We start from the raw sequence: 27,343 nt of genomic DNA, 5'->3' as shown, positions 1-27,343 counted from the left end.
GTAGGCAAACGATCCCATTCCATACAAATATGAGTTAACTTTTACGCTATCGAGAATGTTAAAAAAATCGCACTAAGCACACAGTACATCATTAGTCATGTAATTAGTGGTAACAGGTATGGATACAGTCGATTAAGCGCCAATACCTTGTCAATTTCTGTTAGCCCGTCAGCCTATTCACATCTCCTGGGTGGCGGAAGCCTTAACCCACCTGGCATTGCACCCAGCGGTCATATTGAAAAGGTCAATTCTCCGATAACCCGGTGTTAGATGTGTGTGCGCACGTACCTCACGGTGCATTGCCGACATAAAATATAATGCATAATACAGAACCACGCGCAGTTCTGTATTTCAATGCAGATAGTGTTATAACGTTATTACATCTGTCAGCTCGTAAAACATTTGACTTTAACACATATTTAGTATCTTCCGTTCTTGTTTATTTAAATTAATACCTACGTGACTTTACTTAAGATTTACTTTCATTGAACATAATGTTTTATAGTCTGTAATTATATCGGATGTGGAGTGCGGTGGTATTCTGTTTTTTTTTGTTTTTTTTTTTGGTGAAAATGAAAGGAAAATTGAATCAGGTGTTCACTTCTTTTGCGTGTAAGTGTTTTTATTTATTTTTGTAATAATGATCTTTTGTTTTGACATGTTTTCGTCTCTTGCTTGTTATAAAGAAGGCTGGTGCCAACAGGTCTATGAGAATGAAATCGTGAAAAGCTGACTAAGAGTGTGTTTTTTTAAATCGCACTTCTAGGCAAACGGGCACATGGTACTTTTACTGGTGGTAGGTGAGTCCGCGCGGGTAGGTACTACCGCCCTGCCTATTTCTGCCGTGAAGCAGTAATTTGTTTCGGTCTGTAAGGTAGGGTAGCCGTTGTAACTATACTGAGATCTTAGAACTTATATCTCAAGGTGGGTGGCGCATTTACGATGTAGATTTCTATGGGCTCCAGTAACCCCTTAACACCAGGTGGGCTGTAAGCTCGTCCACCCACCCAAGCAAAAAAAAAATACATGGCCCATCTGATGGTAGTGGTTACCGATAATTAAGGACATCAACATTCCCATGGGCACAATCAAGCCGCTGAGTATCGAGCCTACTGTACCAAAAACTTACTAGTGTGCTAACCATAATTTAGATTTTATCAAGAAGAAGATTCTCCGTTATTTTTTGTCTATGAAGTGTTTGTCTCTCGGTTTCGCTTGTGCCCGAGAGAACGATCGTCCTAAAAGGCTCATTTCAGCAACAACATCTATACTAATATATAAATCTACAATGGTTTTTACGGATGTTCCGTTATAACTACTGAACCGTGCATCCGATTGACTTGAAACTTGGTATCCATGTAGAAAATACATGTACTTAATGGATAGGCTAATATTATTATGAGTGTTGGACTCCCTACACCAGTTGCGGGGGTGTTAATGATGAGAATCTGTATGGGGGTGAGAAATAATGATGTTAATTTTAAATACCCAGCTAAGCGGACGGGTACAGCTAGTAACTAATATTTTTGGGGCTTCATGCAAAAGAATAGAAATGTCCACTTTTGCCTACAAAGGAAATCAATGTGGCCTGCCGTAAAGTTATTACCGATAAATGGGCAAATCTCATGTATCTATATGGCCATTACTACAACACAATAGAGCTCAGGGTAATTCTGTAAGATCACTGCGTTAATTTAAAAAAATCGTATGGGTTATTATAGAAATATATGGAGGAGAAGAACCTCAACCAGAAGGATGCAGAAGAACTGGCAAAGTGGAGGAGCTTAAGTAGGAAAGCTGATCCTTAAACTAGACTGGGAAAACGCTAGAAAGAAGATGAAGCTTACGCAATATGTATAATTCTAAGGAATCTTTTGCATATTTTTTTTTTATTCTCGTTGCCTGTTCTTTGGGATAGCCTTGTAGTTCTTTATTATGTATAGGCCACCCGCTTCGGCTCCCCTCGGGTTTAAGAAAAATTTCAACGACATTTGACGTTGTTTTATTTTTGTTAAATAAAGGAACAATTATTGCGGCATAACTATAATAGTTAGACATATGCTCTCGCCTCTCGCCTCTTTTAAATAAGGACATGTCATAGCGCTCGGGAAACACCGCGGAGGAGAGTTCATTCCATAACCGGATGGTACGTGGCGAAAAAAACCTCTGGAAACCCACTGTCGATGAACGCAGCGGTTCCGATAAGATGGATGAGCTCTGCTCCGATGGTGGGAGGTGCGATGATAAAAAGGAGATGAGGGAATCATCTCAAACAAGTCCTCAGAGCACTCCCCATGGAACATACGGTACAAAATACAGAGGGAACCGAAGTCCTTCCGTAGACCCAGAGGTTCCAAACGATCCGTGAGGATGAGGGATTATCGAAATTCCGTCCGGCCCTCTTCTGTATAGAGTGAAATGAAAGAAGCTGGTATTTGGGAGCCCCGGCCCAGAGATGGGAGCAGTACTACACGCGAGGCCGGACTTGTTCTTTATAAAGCAAAAGTCTTTGTCCAGGCGTGAAGTACCGCTTCGCTCTATTGAGGACTCCCAGTATAGGCAACAAACCAATATATTCAAGAGTGGCAAAATCTTTAATAGTCACTTTATTTTTAGGTGGCTACGGTTCACTTTTGATGGGCTTCACCAACGTCTGGCCTTCGTACACGACGGAGCTCTTCACGTCCGAGCTGACCCCGCTATCGACGCCATTCACAGAAACGCACGTATCTCTCCTGGGAAGTCTACCGTCGTTGGGAGCGATGCTCGGTACAGCCATAACCGGAACGCTGATCAACAGTCTGGGCAGAAAAAATGGTGGAATCGTTTTAACTCTGTTCAATGTTGTATGTTTGTTTTTTATTATTATTATTTTATCCATCCAGCAAAGACTTTGTATCCCTTTTTACGAAAATTGTGCGGACGGAGGACTATGAAATTTCCCGCACTTATAGAGATTATAGAGAAGAAGTGCACAATGCTAATATTTTTTTTAAATAATGCATAAAAGATACATTAAATCAATAAAGAAAACATTACACACACTACCATATTTGACACAACACATACATAAAAATATACTCTTTGCTTACTGTCAATTGGGAAACTTTTGTTATCGCTTAAAGTCTGTGGTCGAATTGAAAATAGATTAATATTGTTTGCCTTCAATATTATTGATCTACAATACGGTTTTGGCGAATACTGCGGGGCCACTAGTTATTATTATTCGCTAATTTCGTAAATTCGATTTCCATGGCAATGATATATTGTCTAAAAAAACGACAACTAATATCACCACATAATATAAAAAAAACACCCAATAAAATCGGCATTTAGTAAAGACACCCACTAAAAGCAACATAAAATAATAATAGCACCCAATTACAAATTGAAGTTAAATAAATAAATAAACTTTTGTCCTGGTGTTTCGGGTCATGCAATCAGACTAAAATAATAAAATTCTAAAGTACAATAAAAATGTAACAAAAGGTATTTACTGGTGGTAGGACCTCTTGTGAGTCCGCACGGGTAGGTACCACCACCCCGCCTATTTCTGCCGTGAAGCAGCGTTTCGGTTTGAAGGGTGGGGCAACCGTTGTAACTATACTTGAGACCTTAGAACTTATATCTCAAGGTGGGTGGCGCATTTACGTTGTAGATGTCTATGGGCTCCAGTAACCACTTTACACCAGGTGGGCTGTGAGCTCGTCCACTCATCTAAGCAATAAAAAAAAGAAGGTAAAATACCATTTTAACCATCGATTTTAACTATCCTTCGTCATCATCGGACCATGATACGTGAGTCTATTTTCAAGTTAATAGGACGTTGATGTTGGTTCAACCTATAAAGCTTATCACCGGATCTCCTCAGTAGGTCGCCATTCCGATTCGGTGACAGATTCTGCGATGCACTGTTCTTGCTAGGGTCAGTGTTAGCAAACTTTTTCTATTTGAACCCCGTGAGGTTATCGAGCAAAATCAAAATCAAAAATTTTTCAAAATCAAAATAAAAATTATTTTTATTCAACATAAATGAAGGTACATACTTGTTGAACGTCAAAAGAACTACCGCCGATTCACAAAAACTAGCCTCCGTCCTCAGAAGAACTGGTAATAAACTCAGCGGGCATGTCTTTTTTCTTTTTTTTTTTAAATATTAGGGTTTTTTTGAAGTATTCATTTTTACAATGAGTATTATAACGTAACAATTATTGCAATACCAGCCGGAGTGTAGCTGAAACAAGCCACCATCGACTAGGTAGGGAATAGAAAAATAATAAGTAGTGCCGTGAAAGCTGCGTAGAAAGATTCCGAAAGAGAGAAAGAGACGAACGATAGTCGAAACTATTAAAAGCCCTTTAGCATAATTGTAAAGCATTAGCTACATTTAGGAACGTAAGACGAAAATAATAATATAATAATATAATTGTAAATAGACATGCTTTAACAAAAACCGACTTCAAATAGAAAAAAAAAAGATATTCCAAAACAAATTAATATACACTAAAAACAATAATCATCGAAATCGGTTGGCGTGATATTGAGTTATTCATCTATTGGTCGCGCACGTACTTAATGCAAATTTAATAATTATATGGTTTTCTCACGGATACCATTATCAGAACTGGACAAAATTGAAATGGGACCATAATGGGAAGCGTCGGCTTTCTAATAAAAAAAGAATCATCAAAATTGATTCACCCAAAAGTTCAGTTAATCGATTCAGTCAAAAGTTATGAGGTAACAAACATAAAAAAAACATACAGTAGAATTGAGAACCTCCTCCTTTTTTAAGTCAGTTAAAAATAGGCAATCGGACAATAATAAAAAAATTATATTATGGTACTTTAATTAAATAAGAAACTTTATTGAACAAAAATAGCGATTAGAATTTTCAATTGTGAAATAACTAAAAAAAAATAATGCAATATTTTTTCACCTCAATCTAAATGTTTACATCACAACGTGTGACGTCATATGTAGGTAATATTTGTGTACGATCTATGTTTATAGCGCTAGTTATTTTTGATAATAGCAACTTCATACACGCGCTTTAGCTTCACAAGAAAACCGTGCAAAATAATAATTAAATAAGTGCAAAATAATAATAAAACAAAATAATAAAAAAATAATATTTTTTTTTCAGAAAATTGGGTCGCGATACTCGCTCTTTTAAAACGGCTGATTATCATCGAATTCACCACACATGTGTTGAATATATCATTTCAAACATAATATATTATACTGGCTAACTCAAACGCCCCTTATGACGTCACGATTTTAATGACGTCGATGGGCCTTTGTAAACTACGAGCATTCTCTGATATTGTAGATCCAGTTTGCCAATGGCCCCAACAAACCGACGGGTCTTAAGTTCAAGGTCTAGATATTCTTTTATTTTCTTCTATTTGGTTTTTTTTTATGGCTAAGATGGGTGGACGAGCTCACAGCCCACCTGGTGTTAAGTGGTTACTGGAGCCCATAGACATCTACAACGTAAATGCGCCAAACACCTTGAGATATAAGTTCTAAGGTCTCAGTATAGTTACAACGGCTGCCCCACCCTTCAAACCGAAACGCATTACTGTTTCACGGCAGAAATAGTCAGGGTGGTGGTACCTACCCGTGCGAACTCACAAGAGGTCTTACCACCAGTAAAATATATAAAAAAAAAAAAATGTGGTGTCGTGGGACACCAGGTAGGAACGAAGTTCCTTCGGCTAATGTAGAATCGACACAATTTGCAAAAATCGTGCTCAATTTTATGTTGGTTTTCTTGATTTTTCTCTTAAATTTTGTTGAATAGTTTTTATTTAAGTACAGGAAAGTATTTAGGAAATTCAGTATTTTAGGAAATAATAAATTACGTAAAATAATAATTCAGGTAGGAACGAAATTCCTTCGGCTAATGTAGAATCGACACAAATTGCAAAAAAAAAATCGTACTCAATTTTATGTTGGTTTTCTTGACTTTTCTCTTAAATTTTGCTGATTAGTTTTTATTTAAGTACAGGAAAGTATTTAGGAAATTCAGTATTTTAGGAAATAATAATTACGTAAAATAAAAATAAAATCGTAATTCAAATTATCAATTAAAATAACAAAATATGTCTCTTTATTTGTGTTTGACAGCATAAAATTACATAGAAATAGAAATAATTACAAATTAGAGAGAGAAGGGATGAGAGAACGAAAAGAAAGAGGAAGAAAGAGAAAGGTATTATACACTACTCGCTTGTGTATACGACTGTCGCGCCTGCGCACGTCTCATTTAACGGTTTTATTCCACACACTTTTTTCCACGGATTTTTTCTTACGGTTTTACTATCACATTTTTTTCAGTTCGGTCGCGCAGCAAAATCCCTATCCCCTCTAAGCGTGCCGTAAGGAACTTCGTTCCAATAGAGAGAGAAGGGATGAGAGAACGAAAAGAAAGAGGGAGAAAGAGAAAGGTATTATACACTACTCGCTTGTGTATACGACTGTCGCGCATGCGCACGTCTCATTAAACGGTTTTATTCCACGCACTTTTTTCCACGGATTTTTTCTTACGGTTTTACTATCACATTTTTTTCAGTTCGGTCGCGCAGCAAAATCCCTATCCCCTCCAAGCCTGCCGTAAGGAACTTCGTTCCAATATATTTCGTTAATAACAACAAAGATTTCCTTAGTTTGGGACCTTCGATTGGTAGCTGTTAATTTATTAATGTCTATCTATTAATTGGTTTTATTGGCTTCACTCGGGCTGATATAGAAATCTTAATTTATTGAGAATAGCGTTTTGTTTTGGATAAAAAATCTCTTTGGTTTTTTCTACGTGGTACAATCGACAAAGTGTACCTAGTCAGGTCATAAATTCTGTCACATGTTTAATGTAAAATAATTGAAACAAGTTTATTCATTATGTAACCATTCATATACCAAAATGAACTTAACAAAACATAGATTCTTATGACACTAAAGTTTATTCAAAATGACCTCCGTGATTTTGAATACATGCCTTCAATCTGCGCGGCCAGTCGTCTATCGCAGCACGAACGAGGTCCATGTCAATATCGGCGGCTGCCTTAATCAAGGATGTCTTGAGTGACTCCAAATTGGGATGAGGCTTTGAGCACGCCTTTTCCTCCAAGTGTTGCCATATCTTGTAATCTAACGGATTCAAATCTGGACTGGAGGAGGGCCAGTCTTCGTGCCGGATGAAGTCGATTTCACGCGCCGCCAGCCAGTCTTGTGTGCTCTTCGCTCTATGAGCTGGCGCCGAATCTTGTTGGAATACCCAGTGCCTGTTATTGAACATGGTATGAGAAACAGGTTCCACAAGGTTCGTCAGGACTGTATTTTGATACACAACTGCATTCGTTTTTACACCTTTCTCACAAAAATGTACCTCTGTTAAGCCCCAATAAGAAACTCCCAACCATACTATGAGCGAGGATGGAAAATGACCTCGTTGGACATGCGGAATACGGTTGCTCGCTTCTTCACTACTGTGTGCGTACACCTTATCATTTGGTTTGTTGTAGCTCTCTTCTACGGTAAAAAAATTTTCATCCGAAAAAAGAATTTCCCGATATTTTTTTCCCGCGTACCGCTTCAACAAAGCGCGGCATCTCTTCAGTCTCAGGTCCATTAGACGAGCATTCAAACGATGTCCTGTTTTTCTTCGATATGCCCGAAGCCCTAAGTCTTGATTTAATACCCTTTTCACCGTGGTTCTGCTTAACCCCATCTGAAGGGCCAACAGTTTCTGCTTACGTTTGGGATTTCTTTGAATTCGCGCCTTCACAGCTTTTATCACTGCTGGAGTCCTAACAGACCAAGGGCGACCACTTCTTGACCTGTCATCTACACTAGAGTCTTCATTGTATCGTTTGATGGTACGATAAACGAATCTTTTGGATAAATTCAAATTTTTCAGTATGTTAAAAATTTGAATTGGCGCGTAACCGCAACGATGCAACGCAATAACTGCAACACGGTCTTCTTTAAGCGTCCACTCCTTATTTAAAAATGAGTAAAATTCTAAAAGTATACATTTTTATTTTCATAAACAATTCGAAATTCGAATTCAATAAACTTTTTTGTGGCCAGCATTCTAAAAGAAAAGTTTTTACTGTGTGACAATACTTATGACCTGACTAGTTATAAGCCCTGGTTGGACAGTATAAAAGCTGTCTCGCCCTTCAAACCGGAGCTCGTGATAGCTTTGTAGTAGAAGCAGGAAGTATGATGGTACGGGCCGTGTGGGCTCACAACATGACCTTTTTTTTATTGCTTACATGGATGGACGAGCTCAATGCCCACCTGGTGTTAAGTGGTTACTGGAGCCCATAGACATCTACAACGTAAATGCGCCACCCACCTTGAGATATAAGTTCTAAGGTCTCAAATATATTTACAACGTCTACCCCACCCTTCAAACCGAAATGCATTACTGCTTCACGGCAGAAATACCCATGCGGATTCACAAGAGGTCCTACTATCAGTAAACCTACCTCCAACATAGATATAAAGCAACACAGCATGAACATTTGTGATTACGATTTACTTGAATGACAGCTAGCGATCACAGTAGGCTGGTATAATACTCAGAAAAGCCAATGATCAGGTGAATTTCTTAGTCGCCTTTTGCGTCACCAACACGAAAAGATCGTTTGCTGCTGTTTTAGGGCACCCCCCGTGTCGCGGAGGAGCGTCTCGAACTGGCCGGTATTAACGACTTGCCTGTTTCTGCAGAAAAACAAGCATGCGTTTTCTATAGGCTTTGATGACTATAAGATAAAACTATACTATAAGAAGCTTTGAAGACTTAAGCTTAAAATGCCTTACTAACTTAATTCGAATGTGTTAAGTTGTGGTAGTTAAGTTTCAAAAATAAATAATAGGTTTTTTTTTGTTGCCCTTGTAGGCAGACGAACACACGGCCCACCTGATGGTGAGTGGTTACCGTCGCCCATGGACTTCAGCAAGAGAGAGGCAGAGACTTCAACAGAGCCAAGCCGCTGCCTACCGCTTAATACTCTTATATGAATGTCATGTTATGGTTCAAGGCAGAACGTATGAAACTGTAACAGAAGTGGAATTTACTCATTGTGAGATGTCTCCTAAGCTCGCACAAGTAGGTAGCGCCACCCTGCCTATTTTTTCCGTCAACCAGAAATGGTTTCGGTTGGTACGGTAGCGCAGTCGTTGTACTATAAAACTGACTTACTTAAAACACACTTTACATCAGGTTACAACTGGTGGTAGGATCTCTTGTGAGTCCGCGCGGGTAGGTACCACCACCCTGCCTATTTCTGCCGTGAAGCAGTAATGTGTTTCGGTCTGAAGGGTAGGGCAGCCGTTGTAACTATACTGAGATCTTCGAACCTATATCTCAAAATGGGTGGCGCATTTACGTTGTAGATGTCTATGGGCTCCAGTAACCACTTAACACCAAGTGAGCTGTGAGCTCACCCACCCATCTAAGCAATAAAACAAAAAAGGTGGGTCGCGAGTTCGTCGACCCATGGAAGTAATAAAAAAACCTGAAGGAGCTACTACTATACTCTCTTGAGTAAAAATCGAACACATTCTACCACAACTTCAATCAATTACAATTTGTTTTCCAGTTATCATGGACCATAGTGGAGCTATGTTCCTCACCGATACTGATCCTGCTTGCGAGGTTCCTAGCCGGAATCTCCGGTGGGGGTTTGCTGGTGATGGCCCCAATATTTATATCGGAGATCGCGGACGATTCCATCAGAGGGGCTTTGGCTTCAAGTAAAGACCTTTTCCTGTTTTCATTTCACTTTGCCTCTGATTGGTCATGTACTTAATCTATCTAACATTATATTAATCTTTAATGCACTAATCACGTGAGCTCACAACCCGGAATAATCGGCAAAAGGAGTGAAAATATCGTCTGTGATTATGCTAAAAAGTTAACGAGTGGCAACCTCTTTGATTGAGTTAGCGGTAAATAAGCCAGAGCTTATCAACAAACTTTATGATATTATCTGAAGAGACTATAATTCTTTAGACTAGACTCTAGCCTAGGCTTAGCTATAGACTAAGCTTTGTGATGTGTGATTTGATTCCACTGCTAACATAACATAGGTCACTGTGTAGTGTGTGTTCGTGAAATTTTTCATATTTAAACAAACACAATCATTTTTGGTTGAGAAATCTATCTGCCTTATTTTGAACATATCTAGTCTATTGATTGGATTACACTAGGAAAATCGTAGCACTATGAAACGGCTGATGAATCCTATAATTTGTCCTACAGGTCCTTTATTTCTCTACTGCGTGGGAGTCTTACTATCCTACATCATAGGCTGGTTCTCTACCTACCATGTTATAATATGGATAAGCTTAGCTTTGAGCGTGACCGGAGTTTTTCTCTTTTTGCTGAGTACAGAGAGTCCCATTTACTACATGAGGAAACAAAGGGAAGAGGTAGGAAAATAATTGTTATCATTTTATTCACACGTACAAATAATTAACGTAATAGAACAAAAAAAACAGTATTAAAATTAGTAACTTTAGTTTGGTCAGGAAATATCGGTAAATCAATTGATGAATCTACTATTGTGTAAAAAGTGTCCAATATTATCTGATACTTACCCAGAATATTACAAAATTTCAAATAAATGAGAATTCAGAACCGTAGCTCTAGTCCTAGTGGAAATACTACTACTAATACTACTGGTATAAATAATAATCAGTCACAAACATCACCAGTTACACAAATAAAAACATATTTTTTTAAAAATTGGATAGGAATGATCGATCGTAGCAGTGCAGAGTCTAAAAGCAAAAGAATCGATAATAAGAACTTGCGAGGGAAGAAAAGAAGGGATGAGTTTAAAATTTAACCCCTCACAGACAGTAGATCCTATCAAATCTTCGCGAAACAAGAGCTCAAACTGATCGATGTACTAGTGTGATCGATTAGTACGTTTAACTGATCTCAGATAAAAAGCATTTAATTTTTCAGGACGCCCGCGCATCTATCGCACACTACAAAGGTCTGTCGCCAGCTTCCATGGGAGTCATTGATGAGCTGATAAGGATAAAGCAACAAGTTGTGCCAGCTATTGAACTCGTTTCTGTTACCGCAGGTGACAAAACTACTTCAGTTAGATTTAGAGAATTCGAAACAAAATTTTTGTGACTTTCGTTTCCTAGATTTAAGAAATTTTGGAAGAAAAAAAACTAGTCAAAACTATGAGTTCCAGACATTCCCAAGGAATAGTACGAGTTAAAAAACTTTTTAACAACTATTGTATTCACTGTATAACTTAATAATTTGGCTTCGATTTGAATTTTTTATTTCTCCTGAAGATGATTTTCCAGATACTAAATTTAAATATACATTTGGGTCTTTACATATGGACCTTTCAGAGCCCGACAGCAAAGCAGAAGAGGCTGAAAAGGAGAAACTTAACAATGATGATGACGTACAGGAACCAACCAAAAACGTATCTACTATCAAACAGTTGTGTAAGTACGGGATTTTCGTACGACACTAGATGGACAGATGTCACGCCGCTAACATCGCCAACCACCTTGAAACAGACATGAGGTTCAAGCCTCAATTATATTGTATAGCTTTTCACTCACATTTCAAATCGGACAAATGATTTCTCGAAACAAATAGTAAGGTTGGTGGTAGCTCTTTAGAATAGCCCCCATTATCAATTGCTAGTGACACTCTTAAGACACGGGAGGATTTATACCTAGTCAGGTCATAAATTCTGTCACATGTTTAATGTAAAATAATTGAAACAAGTTTATTCATTATGTAACCATTCATATACCAAAATGAACTTAACAAAACATAGATTCTTATGACACTAAAGTTTATTCAAAATGACCTCCGTGATTTTGAATACAGGCCTTCAATCTGCGCGGCCAGTCGTCTATCGCAGCACGAACGAGGTCCATGTCAATATCGGCGGCTCCCTTAATCAAGGATGTCTTGAGTGACTCCAAATTGGGATGAGGCTTTGAGCACGCCTTTTCCTCCAAGTGTTGCCATATCTTGTAATCTAACGGATTTAAATCTGGACTGGAGGAGGGCCAGTCTTCGTGCCGGATGAAGTCGATTTCACGCGCCGCCAGCCAGTCTTGTGTGCTCTTCGCTCTATGAGCTGGCGCCGAATCTTTTTGGAATACCCAGTGCCTGTTATTGAACATGGTATGAGAAACAGGTTCCACAAGGTTCGTCAGGACTGTATTTTGATACACAACTGCATTCGTTTTTACACCTTTCTCACAAAAATGTACCTCTGTTAAGCCCCAATAAGAAACTCCCAACCATACCATGAGCGAGGATGGAAAATGACCTCGTTGGACACGCGGAATACGGTTGCTCGCTTCTTCACTACTATGTGCGTACACCTTATCATTTTGTTTGTTGTAGCTCTCTTCTAGGGTAAAAATTTTTTTTTTTTCCCGCGTACCGCTTCAACAAAGCGCGGCATCTCTTCAGTCTCAGGTCCATTAGACAGCATTCAAACGATGTCCTGTTTTATTCGATATGCCCGAAGCCCTAAGTCTTCATTTAACACCCTTTTCACCGTGGTTCTGCTTAACCCCATCTGAAGGGCCAACAGTTTCTGTTTACGTTTGGGATTTCTTTGAATTCGCGCCTTCACAGCTTTTATCACTGCTGGAGTCCTAACAGACCGAGGGCGACCACTTCTTGACCTGTCATCTACACTAGAGTCTTCATTGTATCGCTTGATGGTACGATAAACGAATCTTTTGGATAAATTCAAATTTTTCAGTATGTTAAAAATTTGAATTGGCGCGTAACCGCAACGATGCAACGCAATAACTGCAACACGGTCTTCTTTAAGCGTCCACTCCATATTTAAAAATGAGTAAAATTCTAAAAGTATACATTTTTATTTTCCTGAACAATTCGAAATTCGAATTCAATAAACTTTTTTGTGGCCAGCATTCTAAAAGAAAAGTTTTTACTGTGTGACAATACTTATGACCTGACTAGTTATGTAGGTACCACGATGACATTGAGATAACTTGATTTTTGTACATATATGTGGCATTGGCTTGAAACCAATTAAATTGAAGTAAATACTGCACTTTTTATATATTTTTTCTGTCATGATATTATTATAGACATAAAATATTTTTTTACATCTTTTCCAGTGACTTTTCTCTTTGACACTCTCAGACAACTCATTGTAGCGAATAGACACAAATAATAGAAACTATTAATTCCTGATAACATTAAGTTTTGCTTCATATTTTTCAGTTACGACGCCATCGTCACTGCGGGGCTTTCTCACCGTTTTAACTGTGATCTCGATGCAGGTAAATTATCTCTAATTATTTTTAAGCGTTCGTGTCCATATTATTACTAAATTGTTACGCTGGTAAGTGTAACGCCATCTATCGCCGAATAGTCGAACGAAAATCGAAGGATCTAGTAGCATCTAGAACGCTTCGAGAAGCACAACGCCATCTATTGTCAGATAGCGGAAACACACAATACTAGATTTTTGTGGAATATTCTCGACGATACTAAGGATTTCATCTCGACTATAAAAGCGTTGCAGAGTCGGCATGCAGTCAGTTAGTAATCGGAGCTACTCGAAGCGAAACAGCGAACGGATCACCTGAAGCGAAGCGGAAGAAGCGAATTGAGAATTTTAAAGTGTTCTGTGTGTGTTCTAAGTGATAAATACAGTTTTAAGTTGTACTTTGGTGGAAAATTTATTTGTCCCGAACCCCAGCGCGTAACGTTATTAAATTGGCTGGTTAATTTTAAGCATAGGCATAGGCCATTTTTTGTTTTCTATCGACTAACCTGAAAGGGCTTTTCGTACAATAACGAAATTCAGTTAGAAGAGGAAATTGTGAAGTAGGACAGATTTGTTTTTATTGCCATGAACTCTAACAAAAACTCTGATAATACTAAGGGCACAGATAGGCTATGCTATCTGTGAGATCCACTATTAAGGCTTCCGTCTCACGTCTAAAGGCTAATGGAGTTCGCATTTTAATGTACACAGCCAAATAATTCTATAACAGTACTCTCGGTAATTACTTATTGTAATATCGGTAATGAAATCGGTAAATGTAAAATCGGTAATTAATTGCGGTAGGCAGCGGCTTGGCTCTGCCCCTGGCATTGCTGAAGTCCATGGGCGACGGTAACCACTCACCATCAGGTGGGCCGTATGCCCGTCTGCCTACAAAGGCAATAAAAAAAAAAAAAAAAATTACTTTGTAAGCCACTCGCTTGGCCTTAGACCTTAGGCGCAAATGATTTTAATGATTCTTCAGGTTTTCATGGGCATAGTTCCAGTACAAGTATATGCTAAGGAGGTCTTCAGACAGACAGACCCTGCCAAGTCTGATTTATACACAGTGCTGTTCGCTCTGACGCTCTGCAGCGGGACACTTGTCACTGCCACTGTAGCTGACAAAGCTGGTAGAAGGGTAGGTTCTATTTTAATTTTGATTTTGAAAGATTTTTAGCAAATATTGTGTGACGCAGAGTGTGACGCTTTCGAGACAGATGCACAGACGTATCTCTGATAATAATCGACACAAATTATTATTTGTCTGAAGTCTTATTGCGCGCTATATTTTTCTTTGGGGTAAGTAGGAATTTAGTGCCTCATTTGCATCACTTCCAATAACTTTTTCATGTATTTAAAGCCTACTGTGTACCGGCTTGTGGTACATAGGGGAGTTTCTTGTGGTAATAAAACTCCAGCACTTGATATTATTCTTATAATATTTAATGGAAACGTACAGCATGCTTGAAGAGCGGGTAGTGAATGAATGAATAATAGCGCCTTAGAAGGCTAGCATCTTTGACTTTGCTCTAAAATAATTGAAGGCACTGGCCTGAACAGTCTGTTTCGCGATACTGTAATCATTAACCTTTTTTTTCAATTTAACTTGAAACCCAGGCCAAATAAATAAATAATAAATAAATATATAATAAATAAATATTTACTAACTGGTCCCGTGATAAGTTCGTAAAGAACTTGTGTTACAGGTACCAGATAACGGAAATAAATGTAAGATTTTTATTATACATATACATAATATATTTAATATACATCCATAACCCTGGAAAAGACATTTATATTTATCATATAAATATCTTCCCTTGGCGGGATTCGAACCCGCGACCCCCTTATGTAGTGACCATGTCACTTACCACTACACCAGACGGCCGTTGAATATATTAGAGTAATTGCAAAAAAGGTGTAGCAGATGAGCAGGTAGAATATTGGCAGATTGATGTCCAAATCGCTGTATCGTCCGCCGACCGGAATAGACTTGGGCATTCTCAAGTCCTATCTATCACCTCTCTCCCATGTGTTATATTATTCTTGGAAATTTGAATACAATAACTTTCCCACAGATTAAATGTTGATAGAAAGAGAGATAATAAGACAAACAAAGCCTAAAATCCGTAGTCAACTTCTAACCGCAGTCCCATTTGTTAGCATTGAGTGAATTAAAACTTAAAAGTTTTTAACGTTATGGATATAAATAGAAACTTGTAATCTATGACACGAGTATAGTCATGCTCTGGCAGCTAGGACTAACGCTACACTTAGCGCCATCATTTATAACTTTGAGAAATGTTAAGTACCATCACTGGTGGTAGAATGTTATAGTAAACGCGCACGGGTGAGTATCACCATTCTGCCTATTTCTGCCGTGAACCAGTAATGCGTTTCTGGCTACTGGAGCCCATAGACATATACAACGTAAATGTGTGCCATAACCCACCTTGAGATATAAGTTCTAAGGTCTCAAGTATAGTTACAACGGCTGCCCCACCCTTCAAACCGAAACGCATTACTGCTTCACGGCAGAAATAGGCGGGGCGGTGGTACCCACCCGCGCGGACTCACAAGTGGTCCTACCACCAGTAATTACGCAAATTATAATTTTGCGGGTTTCATTTTTATTACACGATGTTATTCCTTCATCGTGGAAGTCAATCGTGAACATTTGTTGAGTACGTATTTCTTTAGAAAAATTGGTACCCGCCTGCGGGATTCGAACACCGGTGCATCGCTTCAACACGAATGCACCGGACGTCTTATCCGTTAAGCCACGACGACTTCTTTGGATTTTTTAAACAATTTACTGAGGCTAATGGCGATTATACGTTGCATCAATGGGCCCTAAGCCACCAAGATGAGCTCGTGTGTTCATTCACATGCTTAGAGCATTGAGAAAAATTGCTCGTATATTTCGATAAGGAGAGGTTTAGTATTGTATATGGACAGACTAGTTCACGGCCCATCTGGTGTGATTACTGGTGTCCAGAAACATCATCTGTGTCATCACCACTAAAGAAATGGTATCAATAGTATTACTAAAAGTAGCTGTTTCATTCTTCAAATTTAATTACAAACTAACTACATACCGTACCTAATTAAATCTGAAATTTACTTCTAGGTGTTAATAATAGCGTCTTCAGCGCTTGTGTCCCTCTGCATGGCCTCGCTGGGATATCTTCTGCAGAGTAAAAGTGCGCCATCTTGGGTCACCATTCTGGTAATCTTAATTTACTGCTTCGCCTTCATGTTCGGAGCTGGTAGCGTGCCTTATGTCCTGCTGGCAGAGGTGTTTGTGCCTGAGGTGAGGACTTTGAGTTTTTAGAACCTACACATAAGTATCAGAACATCAGCGTGAAAGTTATTCGCCAGCCTGGAGTCAAATTCTCTTAGAATACTTTGATCTTTAAACTGTAATATGACTTCTCTGCAAAAGTAATGCTGGGGCTTAATCATATTCATATCCTGAGTGTCAAAAGGCTTCTAAGCAGAATAATCTACTGGTGGTAGGACCTATTGTGAGTCCGCGCGGGTAGGTACCACCGCCCTGCCTATTTCTGCCGTGAAGCAGTAATGCGTTTCGGTTTGAAGGGTGGGGCAGCCGTTGTAACTATACTTGAGACCTTAGAACTTATATCTCAAGGTGGGTAGCGCATTTACGTTGTAGATGTCTATGGGCTCCAGTAACCACTTAACACCAGGTGGGCTGTGAGCTCGTCCACCCATCTAGCAATAAAAAAAAAAAAAGATCGGTTTGGTCATGTGACCTAAAACGCCGGGTGTAACTTCATAGTGACGTCACAGTTTAATACTGTAATTTTTTTAATGTGCATCCAGAAGCAATTCATGATAGTTTTTTAGACAGTCGTTTTATCTATTCGATAAGGTAGTAATTCTGATCCTAATTATCATAATGAAGCAGTTAAACAAATATTGATTTTAATGTAATTTTTTTTAGGTTCAAAGCTTAGCATCAATACTGATAATTGAATGGGTCTGGTTCCTCAATTTTTTCATCTTGATCATATTCAACTACATGACCACATTAGTTGGGATCCACGGCGTGTTCTACTGCTTCGCGACTGTGGCTCTGTGTAATATGGCTATTAGTTACATCTTAGTACCGGAAACGAAGGGTTTATCGAATTCCCAGATACAGGATGTTTTTCTGAAGAGAAAAAAATAAATTTTGTTTTATAATATCCTATGTTTAATTTTTTTTCTATTTAAACAGTTTTAAACAGCTGTATAGGAAATACTCACCACGTTAATGTCAAACCTTTTGTGTTGCATTGTAACAGGGAATTACTCCTCAAATATACTCTTGAGATTTAGAGATATGAATCACGATAAAAAAAATCTACGTGTAAATTTTTCGTCCATTATCTGTTCAATATCATTATTAATGATTTTACTTGAAATTTCTCATCTCGCCTAATTTTATCAGTGATAGGGCACACTGTAAGCTTAGATAAGTAGCTAAATCTATCAATCTTCTATGGAATACGCTCCCACTTAAGATAAGATCGGCCACTACACGTGAAGCGTTTAAGACGAGGGTTCTCAAACTCTTTCTCAGAGAGTTAGCAGAGTCATCTAATTGATATTTTATTTATATATATTATTATCGACCAGAAATGAGGTAGGTGGTAAAAAAAGGAAAGAAATTACACAGAACTGGCCTAATTATATTTGACTGAATTAATCTACTACGATCGAAAACTGTTAAAATTACACAGAAAGTCTCAATATGTTTCAATAAGAACGCACGCACAAAAAAGAGGCAAAGGCTTTTTTTTCCCTACCTAAGCTGATAGTCTTGAGAGGCTATTTCAGCGTAACCTCAACTAGTAGGTGAGCTCACGGGGCTCAAACCTGGAGCCAAAGGCGCAGCGAGAGATCGTTTTTATAACAAGTCAGGTCATAAGTATTGTCACACAGTAAAAACTTTTCTTTTAGAATGCTGGCCACAAAAAAGTTTATTGAATTCGAATTTCAAATTATTCATGAAAATAAAAATGTATACTTTTAGAATTTTACTCATTTTTAAATATGGAGTGACGCTTAAAGAAGACCGTGTTGCAGTTATTGCGTTGCATCGTTGCGGTTACGCGCCAATTCAAATTTTTAACATACTGAAAAATTTGAATATAACCAAAATATTCGTTTATCGTACCATCAAACGATACAATGAAGACTCTAGTGTAGATGACAGGTCAAGAAGTGGTCGCCCTCGGTCTGTTAGGACTCCAGCAGTGATAAAAGCTGTGAGGGCGCGAATTCAAAGAAATCCCAAACGTAAGCAGAAACTGTTGGCCCTTCAGATGGGGTTAAGCAGAACTACGGTGAAAACGGTGTTGAATGAAGACTTAGGGCTTCGGGCGTATCGAAGAAAAACAGGACATCGTTTGAATGCTCGTCTAATGGACCTGAGACTGAAGAGATGCCGCGCTTTGTTGAAGCGGTACGCGGGAAAAAAAATCGGGAAATTCTTTTTTCGGATGAAAAAATTTTTACCGTAGAAGAGAGCTACAACAAACAAAATGATAAGGTGTACGCACACAGTAGTGAAGAAGCGAGCAACCGTATTCCGCGTGTCCAACGAGGTCATTTTCCATCCTCGCTCATGGTATGGTTGGGAGTTTCTTATTGGGGATTAACAGAGGTACATTTTTGTGAGAAAGGTGTAAAAACGAATGCAGTTGTCTATCAAAATACAGTCCTGACGAACCTAGTGGAACCTGTTTCTCATACCATGTTCAATAACAGGCACTGGGTATTCCAACAAGATTCGGCGTCAGCTCATAGAGCGAAGAGCACACAAGACTGGCTGGCGGCGCGTGAATTCGACTTCATCCGGCACGAAAACTGGCCCTCCTTCAGTCCAGATTTGAATCCGTTAGATTACAAGATATGGCAACACTTGGAGGAAAAGGCGTGCTCAAAGCCTCATCCCAATTTGGAGTCACTCAAGACATCCTTGATTAAGGCAGCCGCCGATATTGACATGGACCTCGTTCGTGCTGCGATAGACGACTGGCCGCGCAGATTGAAGGCCTGTATTCAAAATCACGGAGGTCATTTTGAATAAACTTTAGTGTCATAAGAATCTATGTTTTGTTAAGTCCATTTTGGTATATGAATGGTTACATAATGAATAAACTTGTTTCAATTATTTTACATTAAACATGTGACAGAATTTATGACCTGACTAGGTAGTTTAGTGCTGACTCTGGTGGGGGTTGCCTGGACTCGGTAATAATATATAATATTTATATGTATGTTGGGGAAAGGCTATTCTTAGCGGCATCGTCATTAGTGGCTGTGGGCTTAGTGGGCTTCATTGGGATGCAGTGCGAGCACAAAACACAATGATCACTATTTATCAGCTTTATCATTCAGTTTAAGCAATATTTTGTTATCCACAGTAATATTATACGAGAATATAACAGTTGAGACCGAGCAGCGAGTTCGGTGCACCAATCTCACTTTAACTATCCCCAACGATCCAACTCGATACGTTTTTATGCTCCAAAAATGTGTCAACCGACAATACAAGCCTTCCCAAAGTAAAGATGACGCTTCGACCACGCTCGAGACAAACGCTCTGCTTTGATTGGTCGCTACCTACGTGAATTTACAGTTTTGATACCTTTTATTACAAATAAAAGGTTTTAAAGCTATAGGAAAACGTAACAAACCAAATAAAATAAAATTAGGAATTATAAAAGTAATTACAACGTAAAAATAATAATAATAAGCGTTATGCATGTATCAAGAATCAACTCGACTGCTTCCGCTGACATGTATATATTTATGTATATGTTTTTGTTTAAGTACGAGTATTTGTATCTATAAATATTATACGTATGTTTAAGTAATATCACTATCACACTATACCTACCAATGTTAATCTCTGCACTCCCATAAGGTAGACTGTCAGAGAATGCCTGTGGCATTAAATCCGCCTTTATACTGTCAAGTATACAGAGTTATAAATAAATAAAAAGCTAAATTGAACAACGAATGCTCTGATTATTGCGTGACCTGCCTTTGAATGGATCAGGCCGCCAGGCGTTCGGCTCATCCACAAAGGCGATGCCAAGGTTAAAATCTCTCAAATCGGTACCAATTTTAGTAATCAAATATCATCAGTATCATACATAGTACTCATTCCGATAGAGGCACCCGTCACGTGCGGACGTGCTCATCGTCCACTCGATCGCCCGGTCTTTGTTCGCCCGGCTTTTGTTAGCCCGGCCATTGTTCGCGCGGCCTGTGTTCGTGATACATCTGCCGACCAAGTGTGTTTCCTGGAAGCTTTTATTTGTTTTGTTTTAGTTATTTTTGTGTTCGTGGAACATTTGCCGACAAAGTGTTTTCCTGCAAGTATTTATTTGTTTTGTTTCTTTTTGTAATTTCTGTTTTGTTGTGCTTTTTCTTTGTCCTGTAGTAATCGCGCCGCATTGCCACCTGTGTTCAATAGAACCGCTCAGGTCCGAGAAGTTGGGGCCTCGCCGCAAGGCGAGTGTTTTCAAGACCCGGGGCCGCCCCACCTGGGTACTCAGCGATCATGGACGCTGTATTCGCGGAATTCCTCCGACTTCGCCACCCACAGCTCGCCTCAGAGTTTCTGGCCTTCAAGGCCAATCACACTGCGAGCCCTCTCGAGGACTCCGCCGCGCTCGCTGCTCCTGCGTCGCCTGTACCTGCGTGCAGAGCTTCTGCATTGAGCACCGCAGCCTCTGTCGTGCCTGCCGCTCCCGTGTCGCCTATACTGGCGAGAAAAGCTGCTGCGTCGTCCGCCGTGACCATCGTTTCAGCTGAGCGATCATCCGCGGCCTCCGTCGCGCCCTCTAAAGCACCTACACTTGCTCGTAGGTCGCCTGCACCCGCCTCCTCGTGCTCCGACTCTGACTCGGACATGGAGGTCGACCTCGCCCCCGCCTCATCGACGGATGGATTCACCCTGGTACAGAAGGGTAAGAAGCGTGCCGCGGAGTCTCGAGCTCCCGCGGCCGCTAAAATTAGCAAAGCCGTGAACGCGTCGCGCCCCCGCCCTCAGACTCCCGTTGCGCCCCCAGCCCGTGCCACTCCGTCGCCGCGTCCGGTGGCTCAAAATAAAACCCAGACCCCTCCCCCGGTTATCCTTCAGGAGAAGGCAGCTTGGGATCGAGTTTGCCTGGCCCTTAAGGCCAAAAATATAAATTTCACGAATGCCCGTAACCTCGCGAACGGCATTCAAATTAAAGTTCAAACACCCGACGACCATAGGGCCCTCTCTTCTTACCTCCGTAAGGAGCGTATAAGTTTCCATACGTATACGCTCCAGGAGGAACGCGAACTCCGTGCCGTCATACGTGGCATCCCTAAAGAGTTGGATGCCGAACTCGTCAAGGCCGACCTTCTGGAACAAGGCCTACCAGTAAATTCAGTGCACCGCATGCACACCGGCCGCGGTAGGGAACCATATAATATGGTTCTAGTCGCCCTCCAGCCTACCCCCGAGGGTAAGCAAATTTTTAACATACGGACCGTCTGTAGGCTCTCCGGTATCGCCGTCGAAGCCCCCCATAAAAAAGGCACTCCTAGCCAGTGCCATAACTGTCAACTGTACGGGCATTCTTCCCGTAACTGTCACGCGCGCCCCCGATGCGTCAAGTGTTTAGGCGATCACGCTACGGCCCTATGCACTCGCGATCAAAAAACCGCGACGGAACCGCCTAGCTGCGTCCTGTGTCGAACACAGGGTCACCCCGCAAATTACCGCGGATGCCCCCGAGCCCCGAAAATAAATCGCCGCGTCGCCCGCCAAAACCGCCTCCGAGCTTCCCATCCAGACATCAAAGCCTCGGCACCCTCTGTGTCGCAGGCTAAGCCAGCGTTCGTTCCGGCGCCGGTGCCCAGTGGCTCGGCCTGGGCGAGACCGCTGCCGTACACGAACACGGCTACAACTCCCTCCTCCGCGATTCGTCCCGCCCCCGCGACTCGTCCCACCCCCGCGATACGCCCCTCCCCCGCGAATTTCCCTCCGACAGCGTCCGACAATCTTGCTCTAGCGATCGACTTCTTTCAATCGATTAACTTTGAGCGCGTTAACGCTTTAGGTGACGCCATTCGCGCTGCCTCCACTGCACAACACTTCATCGCCGTTGTGCAAGAATACGCTGACGTATACGCGTCGTTAAATACGTACGTCCTCCCCTCGCTCCGCCGGTAATCAATGGCGTACATAAGTAGAATAAAGCCCCTATCCGTAACGATAGGATTTTTTAACGCTTACGGTCTCGCAAATCAACGTGATCAGGTTTGTGATTTTTTGCGTGACCATCAAATTGACATCTTTTTGGTGCAGGAGACCCTGCTTAAGCCCGCGCGCCGCGACCCTAAAATCGCGAACTATAACATGGTTAGGAACGACAGGCTCACTGCTCGTGGTGGTGGTACCGTCATTTACTATAGACGAGCCCTGCACTGCGTCCCACTCGACCCCCCCGCGCTTTCTAACATCGAAGCATCAGTATGCCGAATCTCACTGACTGGACACGCGCCGATCGTTATCGCGTCCGTTTATCTTCCACCGGATAAGATCGTTCTAAGCAGCGATATCGAGGCGCTGCTCGGCATGGGAAGCTCTGTCATTCTGGCGGGCGACCTTAATTGTAAACACGTCAGGTGGAACTCGCACACCACAACCCCGAATGGCAGGCGGCTTGACGCGTTAGTCGATGATCTCGCCTTCGATATCGTCGCTCCGCTAACCCCGACTCACTACCCGCTAAATATCGCGCATCGCCCGGATATACTCGACATAGCGTTATTAAAAAACGTAACTCTGCGCTTACACTCGATCGAAGTAGTTTCAGAGTTAGATTCAGACCATCGTCCCGTCGTTATGAAGCTCGGTCGCGCTCCCGATTCCGTTCCCGTCACGAGGACTGTGGTGGATTGGCACACGCTGGGCATCAGCCTGGCTGAATCTGATCCACCATCGCTCCCGTTTAGCCCGGACTCTACCCCGTCTCCTCAGGATACCGCTGAAGCCATAGACATCTTAACGTCACACATCACCTCGACATTAAATAGGTCATCGAAGCAAGTTGTAGCGGAGGACTTCCTTCACCGCTTCAAATTGCCGGACGATATTAGGGAACTCCTTAGAGCTAAGAACGCCTCGATCCGCGCCTACGATAGGTATCCTACCGTGGATAATCGTACTCGAATGCGTGCCCTACAACGCGACGTAAAGTCTCGCATCGCCGAAGTCCGAGATGCCAGATGGTCTGATTTCTTAGAAAGACTCGCGCCCTCCCAAAGGTCTTACTACCGCTTAGCTCGTACTCTCAAATCGGATACGGTAGTAACTATGCCCCCCCTCGTAGGCCCCTCAGGCCAACTCGCGGCGTTCGATGATGATGAAAAAGCAGAGCTGCTGGCCGATACACTGCAAACCCAGTGCACGCCCAGCACTCAATCCATGGACCCTGTTCATGTAGAATTAGTAGACAGTGAGGTAGAACGCAGAGCCTCCTTGCCACCCTCGGATGCGTTACCACCCGTCACCCCGATGGAAGTTAAAGACTTGATCAAATACCTACGTCCTCGCAAGGCTCCCGGTTCCGACGGTATATCTAACCGCGTTATTAAACTTCTACCCGTCCAACTCATCGTGATGTTGGCATCTATTTTCAATGCCGCTATGGCGAACTGTATCTTTCCCGCGGTGTGGAAAGAAGCGGACGTTATCGGCATACATAAACCCGGTAAACCGAAAAATCATCCGACGAGCTACCGCCCGATTAGCCTCCTCATGTCTCTAGGCAAACTGTATGAGCGTCTGCTCTACAAACGCCTCAGAGACTTCGTCTCATCCAAGGGCATTCTCATCGATGAACAATTCGGATTCCGTACAAATCACTCATGCGTTCAACAGGTGCACCGCCTCACGGAGCACATTCTTGTGGGGCTTAATCGACCAAAACCGTTATACACGGGAGCTCTCTTCTTCGACGTCGCAAAAGCGTTCGACAAAGTCTGGCACAATGGTTTGATTTTCAAACTATTCAACATGGGCGTGCCGGATAGTCTCGTGCTCATCATACGGGACTTCTTGTCGAACCGCTCTTTTCGATATCGAGTCGAGGGAACCCGCTCCTCCCCACGACCTCTCACAGCTGGAGTCCCGCAAGGCTCTGTCCTCTCACCCCTCCTATTTAGCTTATTCGTCAACGATATTCCCCGGTCGCCGCCGACCCATTTAGCTTTATTCGCCGACGACACGACTGTTTACTATTCTAGTAGAAATAAGTCCCTAATCGCGAAGAAGCTTCAGAGCGCAGCCCTAGCCCTAGGACAGTGGTTCCGAAAATGGCGCATAGACATCAACCCATCGAAAAGTACTGCGGTGCTATTTCAGAGGGGAAGCTCCACACGGATTTCCTCCCGGATTAGGAGGAGGAATCTCACACCCCCGATTACTCTCTTTAGACAACCCATACCCTGGGCTAGGAAGGTCAAGTACCTGGGCGTTACCCTGGATGCATCGATGACATTCCGCCCGCATATAAAATCAGTCCGTGACCGTGCCGCGTTTATTCTCGGTAGACTCTACCCCATGATCTGTAAGCGGAGTAAAATGTCCCTTCGGAACAAGGTGACACTTTACAAAACTTGCATAAGGCCCGTCATGACTTACGCGAGTGTGGTGTTCGCTCACGCGGCCCGCACACACATAGACACCCTTCAATCCCTACAATCCCGCTTTTGTAGGTTAGCTGTCGGGGCTCCGTGGTTCGTGAGGAACGTTGACCTACACGACGACCTGGGCCTCGAATCAATTCGGAAATACATGAAGTCAGCGTCGGAACGATACTTCGATAAGGCTATGCGTCATGATAATCGCCTTATCGTTGCCGCCGCTGACTACTCCCCGAATCCTGATCATGCAGGAGCCAGTCACCGTCGACGCCCTAGACACGTCCTTACGGATCCATCAGATCCAATAACCGTTGCATTAGATGCCTTCAGCTCTAATACTAGGGGCAGGCTTAGGGACCCCGGTAACCGTACTCGTCGAACTCGACAAAGAGGTCGACGTGCAACCTAACCCATGCATCAGCCCGCTGAGTTTCTCGCCGGATCTTCTCAGCGGGTCGCGATTCCGATCCGGTAGTAGATTCATTCGCGAAACAATTGCTCTTGAGTTGTTAGGTCTCCTTCGGAGGCGCTCGGGCGGTTGTTAGCAAATCCCGCCCCTCTTGGCTGAGCCTTTGCTCGCCCACCTGTCCTGGTGAAACTGGAAAGGCCTTCGGGCCACCAGTAAATTTTCAATCATAAAAAAAAAAAAAAAACATAGTACTTGTCACTAGAAGTTCCCACGATGGAGATCTAACGTGACGTAATAAAATGAAATCTTTCCTATTTCTGCCGTAAAGCAGTTTCGGTTTGATTAGACGGCTGGACGAGCTCACAGCCCACCTGGTGTTAAGTGGTTACTAGAGCACATAGACATCTACAACGTAAATGCGCCACCCACCTTGAGACATAAGTTCTAAGGTCTCAGTATAGTTACAACGGCTACCCCACCCTTCAAACCGAAACGCATTGCTGCTTCACGGCAGAAATAGGCGGGGTGGTGGTACCTACCTGTGTGGACTCACAAGAGGTCCTACCACCAGTCAAAATCTAATCAATTATCTAATGCAATTAAGATTTTATCCTCGTGTCTGGGGCGTACACGCTGTGACGTCAGCTGGGCTTAGTAACCCAATAACCAATGACACCGTCGAAATCTTCACCGAAGGGCAATCAGCAACTGGTAATATCATCGGAAAAGTCAGCGTAGTCAACTTCTCGGTGCGAAAAACCCAGGAAGATTAATAATTTTTCGAATGCCAACTATATTTTTGTTTACCAATAAAGGAATCATCATATTACTGATAAGAAAATATGACAGGTGCTTTTTTTTTTCGGCTATCCAAACTGATAAAACCACGTAAACATGAACGCGCAGCTGAAACTGTTCCTTAACTGTAGAGACATAAAGAACATTTTAGCAGAAACCCGTTTTGGAAACGTCGTTGACCTCAAAATCAGTTTCGCTTACAACGATCGAACAAACTTACGTTTTACCGTTGAATTTTCATTATCTAGAACATTTATTGGAATCAGCTTCGAATTTAAATTCAAAAATAACTTTGTAATAACATTGAATGAATATAACATTTAAATTGTTCATATATAAAACGCTATTGTGGTTGGCACTTATGTTGTTTCAAATCCATTGCGCATATAGTTGATATGGAGTTTCAATTTAATAGGTCCTAAGCAACTTGAGTTTTATGGTTTAATTTATCACGTCCAATTGGATGGTTTGAAGTGTTAGTACGTGACCGTTGAGACTAGTTTAATATCTAGTACTCAAGATTATCTAGTATCAGTTTTTCGTGATATTTATTCGAGAATATTCGAGAAGACAGCGGCGCAGTTATGGTCTTTTGACGATTCCCACCGGCGCCTGTAGAAAATTTCTAACAGAAAGTGTGTATTTGGTGCAATTAAAATTGATGCGAGCTCTAATTGATGTAATGAGATTTATTTACGGAGGTTTAATATTATGTGAATAATAAAAACGTTTGACGAAGCAACTATTGAATATGATAATAAAATCAAAACCATTATTTTTAATCACCCTTAGTATTAGTTCCTCATGTCACATAACCAGTGGTATTCAAACTATATGGACTCTGGAATCACTCAGATTTTAATTATATTTGTGATAGCAGTCATTTTCAGGTATTTTTTTAAATATCTATGCAATTAATGGATTGTACTTCTTTTCAACTTCTTATATATTTTCTGTGAATATTATGTTAAGTAAAAAGGTAGAAAATTAATTAATTAAATTTAATAAAGTATAAACTACAACCTAACATTTATTTATTTTCTGAAGAACTCGTACTTAATAATAATTTTACACCTTTGTTAACATCTTACACATCACCAAACGA

At 41.3% G+C, this 27,343-nt stretch overlaps 1 protein-coding gene across 2 annotated transcripts; it reads left to right on the top strand.

The window, feature by feature from the left end:
- Positions 1–454: 454 nt before the first annotated feature.
- On the top strand, positions 455–17,536 carry LOC114242518 (facilitated trehalose transporter Tret1-2 homolog). 2 transcript variants are annotated; one of them, XM_089735625.1, is made up of 11 exons: positions 455–612; positions 2,617–2,846; positions 6,343–6,452; positions 9,615–9,768; positions 10,277–10,446; positions 10,988–11,111; positions 11,395–11,493; positions 13,274–13,332; positions 14,308–14,463; positions 16,456–16,638; positions 17,293–17,536. In XM_089735625.1, the coding sequence occupies exons 3-11, from the start codon at positions 6,417–6,419 to the stop codon at positions 17,518–17,520; spliced, it is 1,209 nt and encodes a 402-aa protein (XP_089591751.1). In that variant the 5' UTR covers positions 455–612; positions 2,617–2,846; positions 6,343–6,416; the 3' UTR covers positions 17,521–17,536. The 2 variants fall into 2 exon arrangements, with proteins under 2 accessions (XP_089591751.1, XP_089591750.1); XM_089735624.1 differs by lacking the exon at positions 6,343–6,452.
- Positions 17,537–27,343: the final 9,807 nt, after the last annotated feature.

Source organism: Bombyx mandarina, chromosome 20 (assembly GCF_030267445.1).
Source record: "Bombyx mandarina strain Sakado chromosome 20, ASM3026744v2".
NCBI classification, from domain to species: Eukaryota; Metazoa; Arthropoda; class Insecta; order Lepidoptera; family Bombycidae; genus Bombyx; species Bombyx mandarina.
The sequence above is the reverse complement of the archived record's forward strand: the minus strand, read 5'-3'. Positions and strand labels throughout refer to the sequence as shown.

Bases quoted from the DNA above. Each gene is read 5' to 3' on its own strand.
- LOC114242518 (XM_089735624.1), top strand. From the start codon at position 522: ATGTGGAGTGCGGTGGTATTCTGTTTTTTTTTGTTTTTTTTTTTGGTG. The intron at 613-2,616 runs GTAAGTGTTTTT...CTTTATTTTTAG, and splicing joins GGTGTTCACTTCTTTTGCGT to GTGGCTACGGTTCACTTTTG. The intron at 9,769-10,276 runs GTAAAGACCTTT...TTTGTCCTACAG, and splicing joins CAGAGGGGCTTTGGCTTCAA to GTCCTTTATTTCTCTACTGC.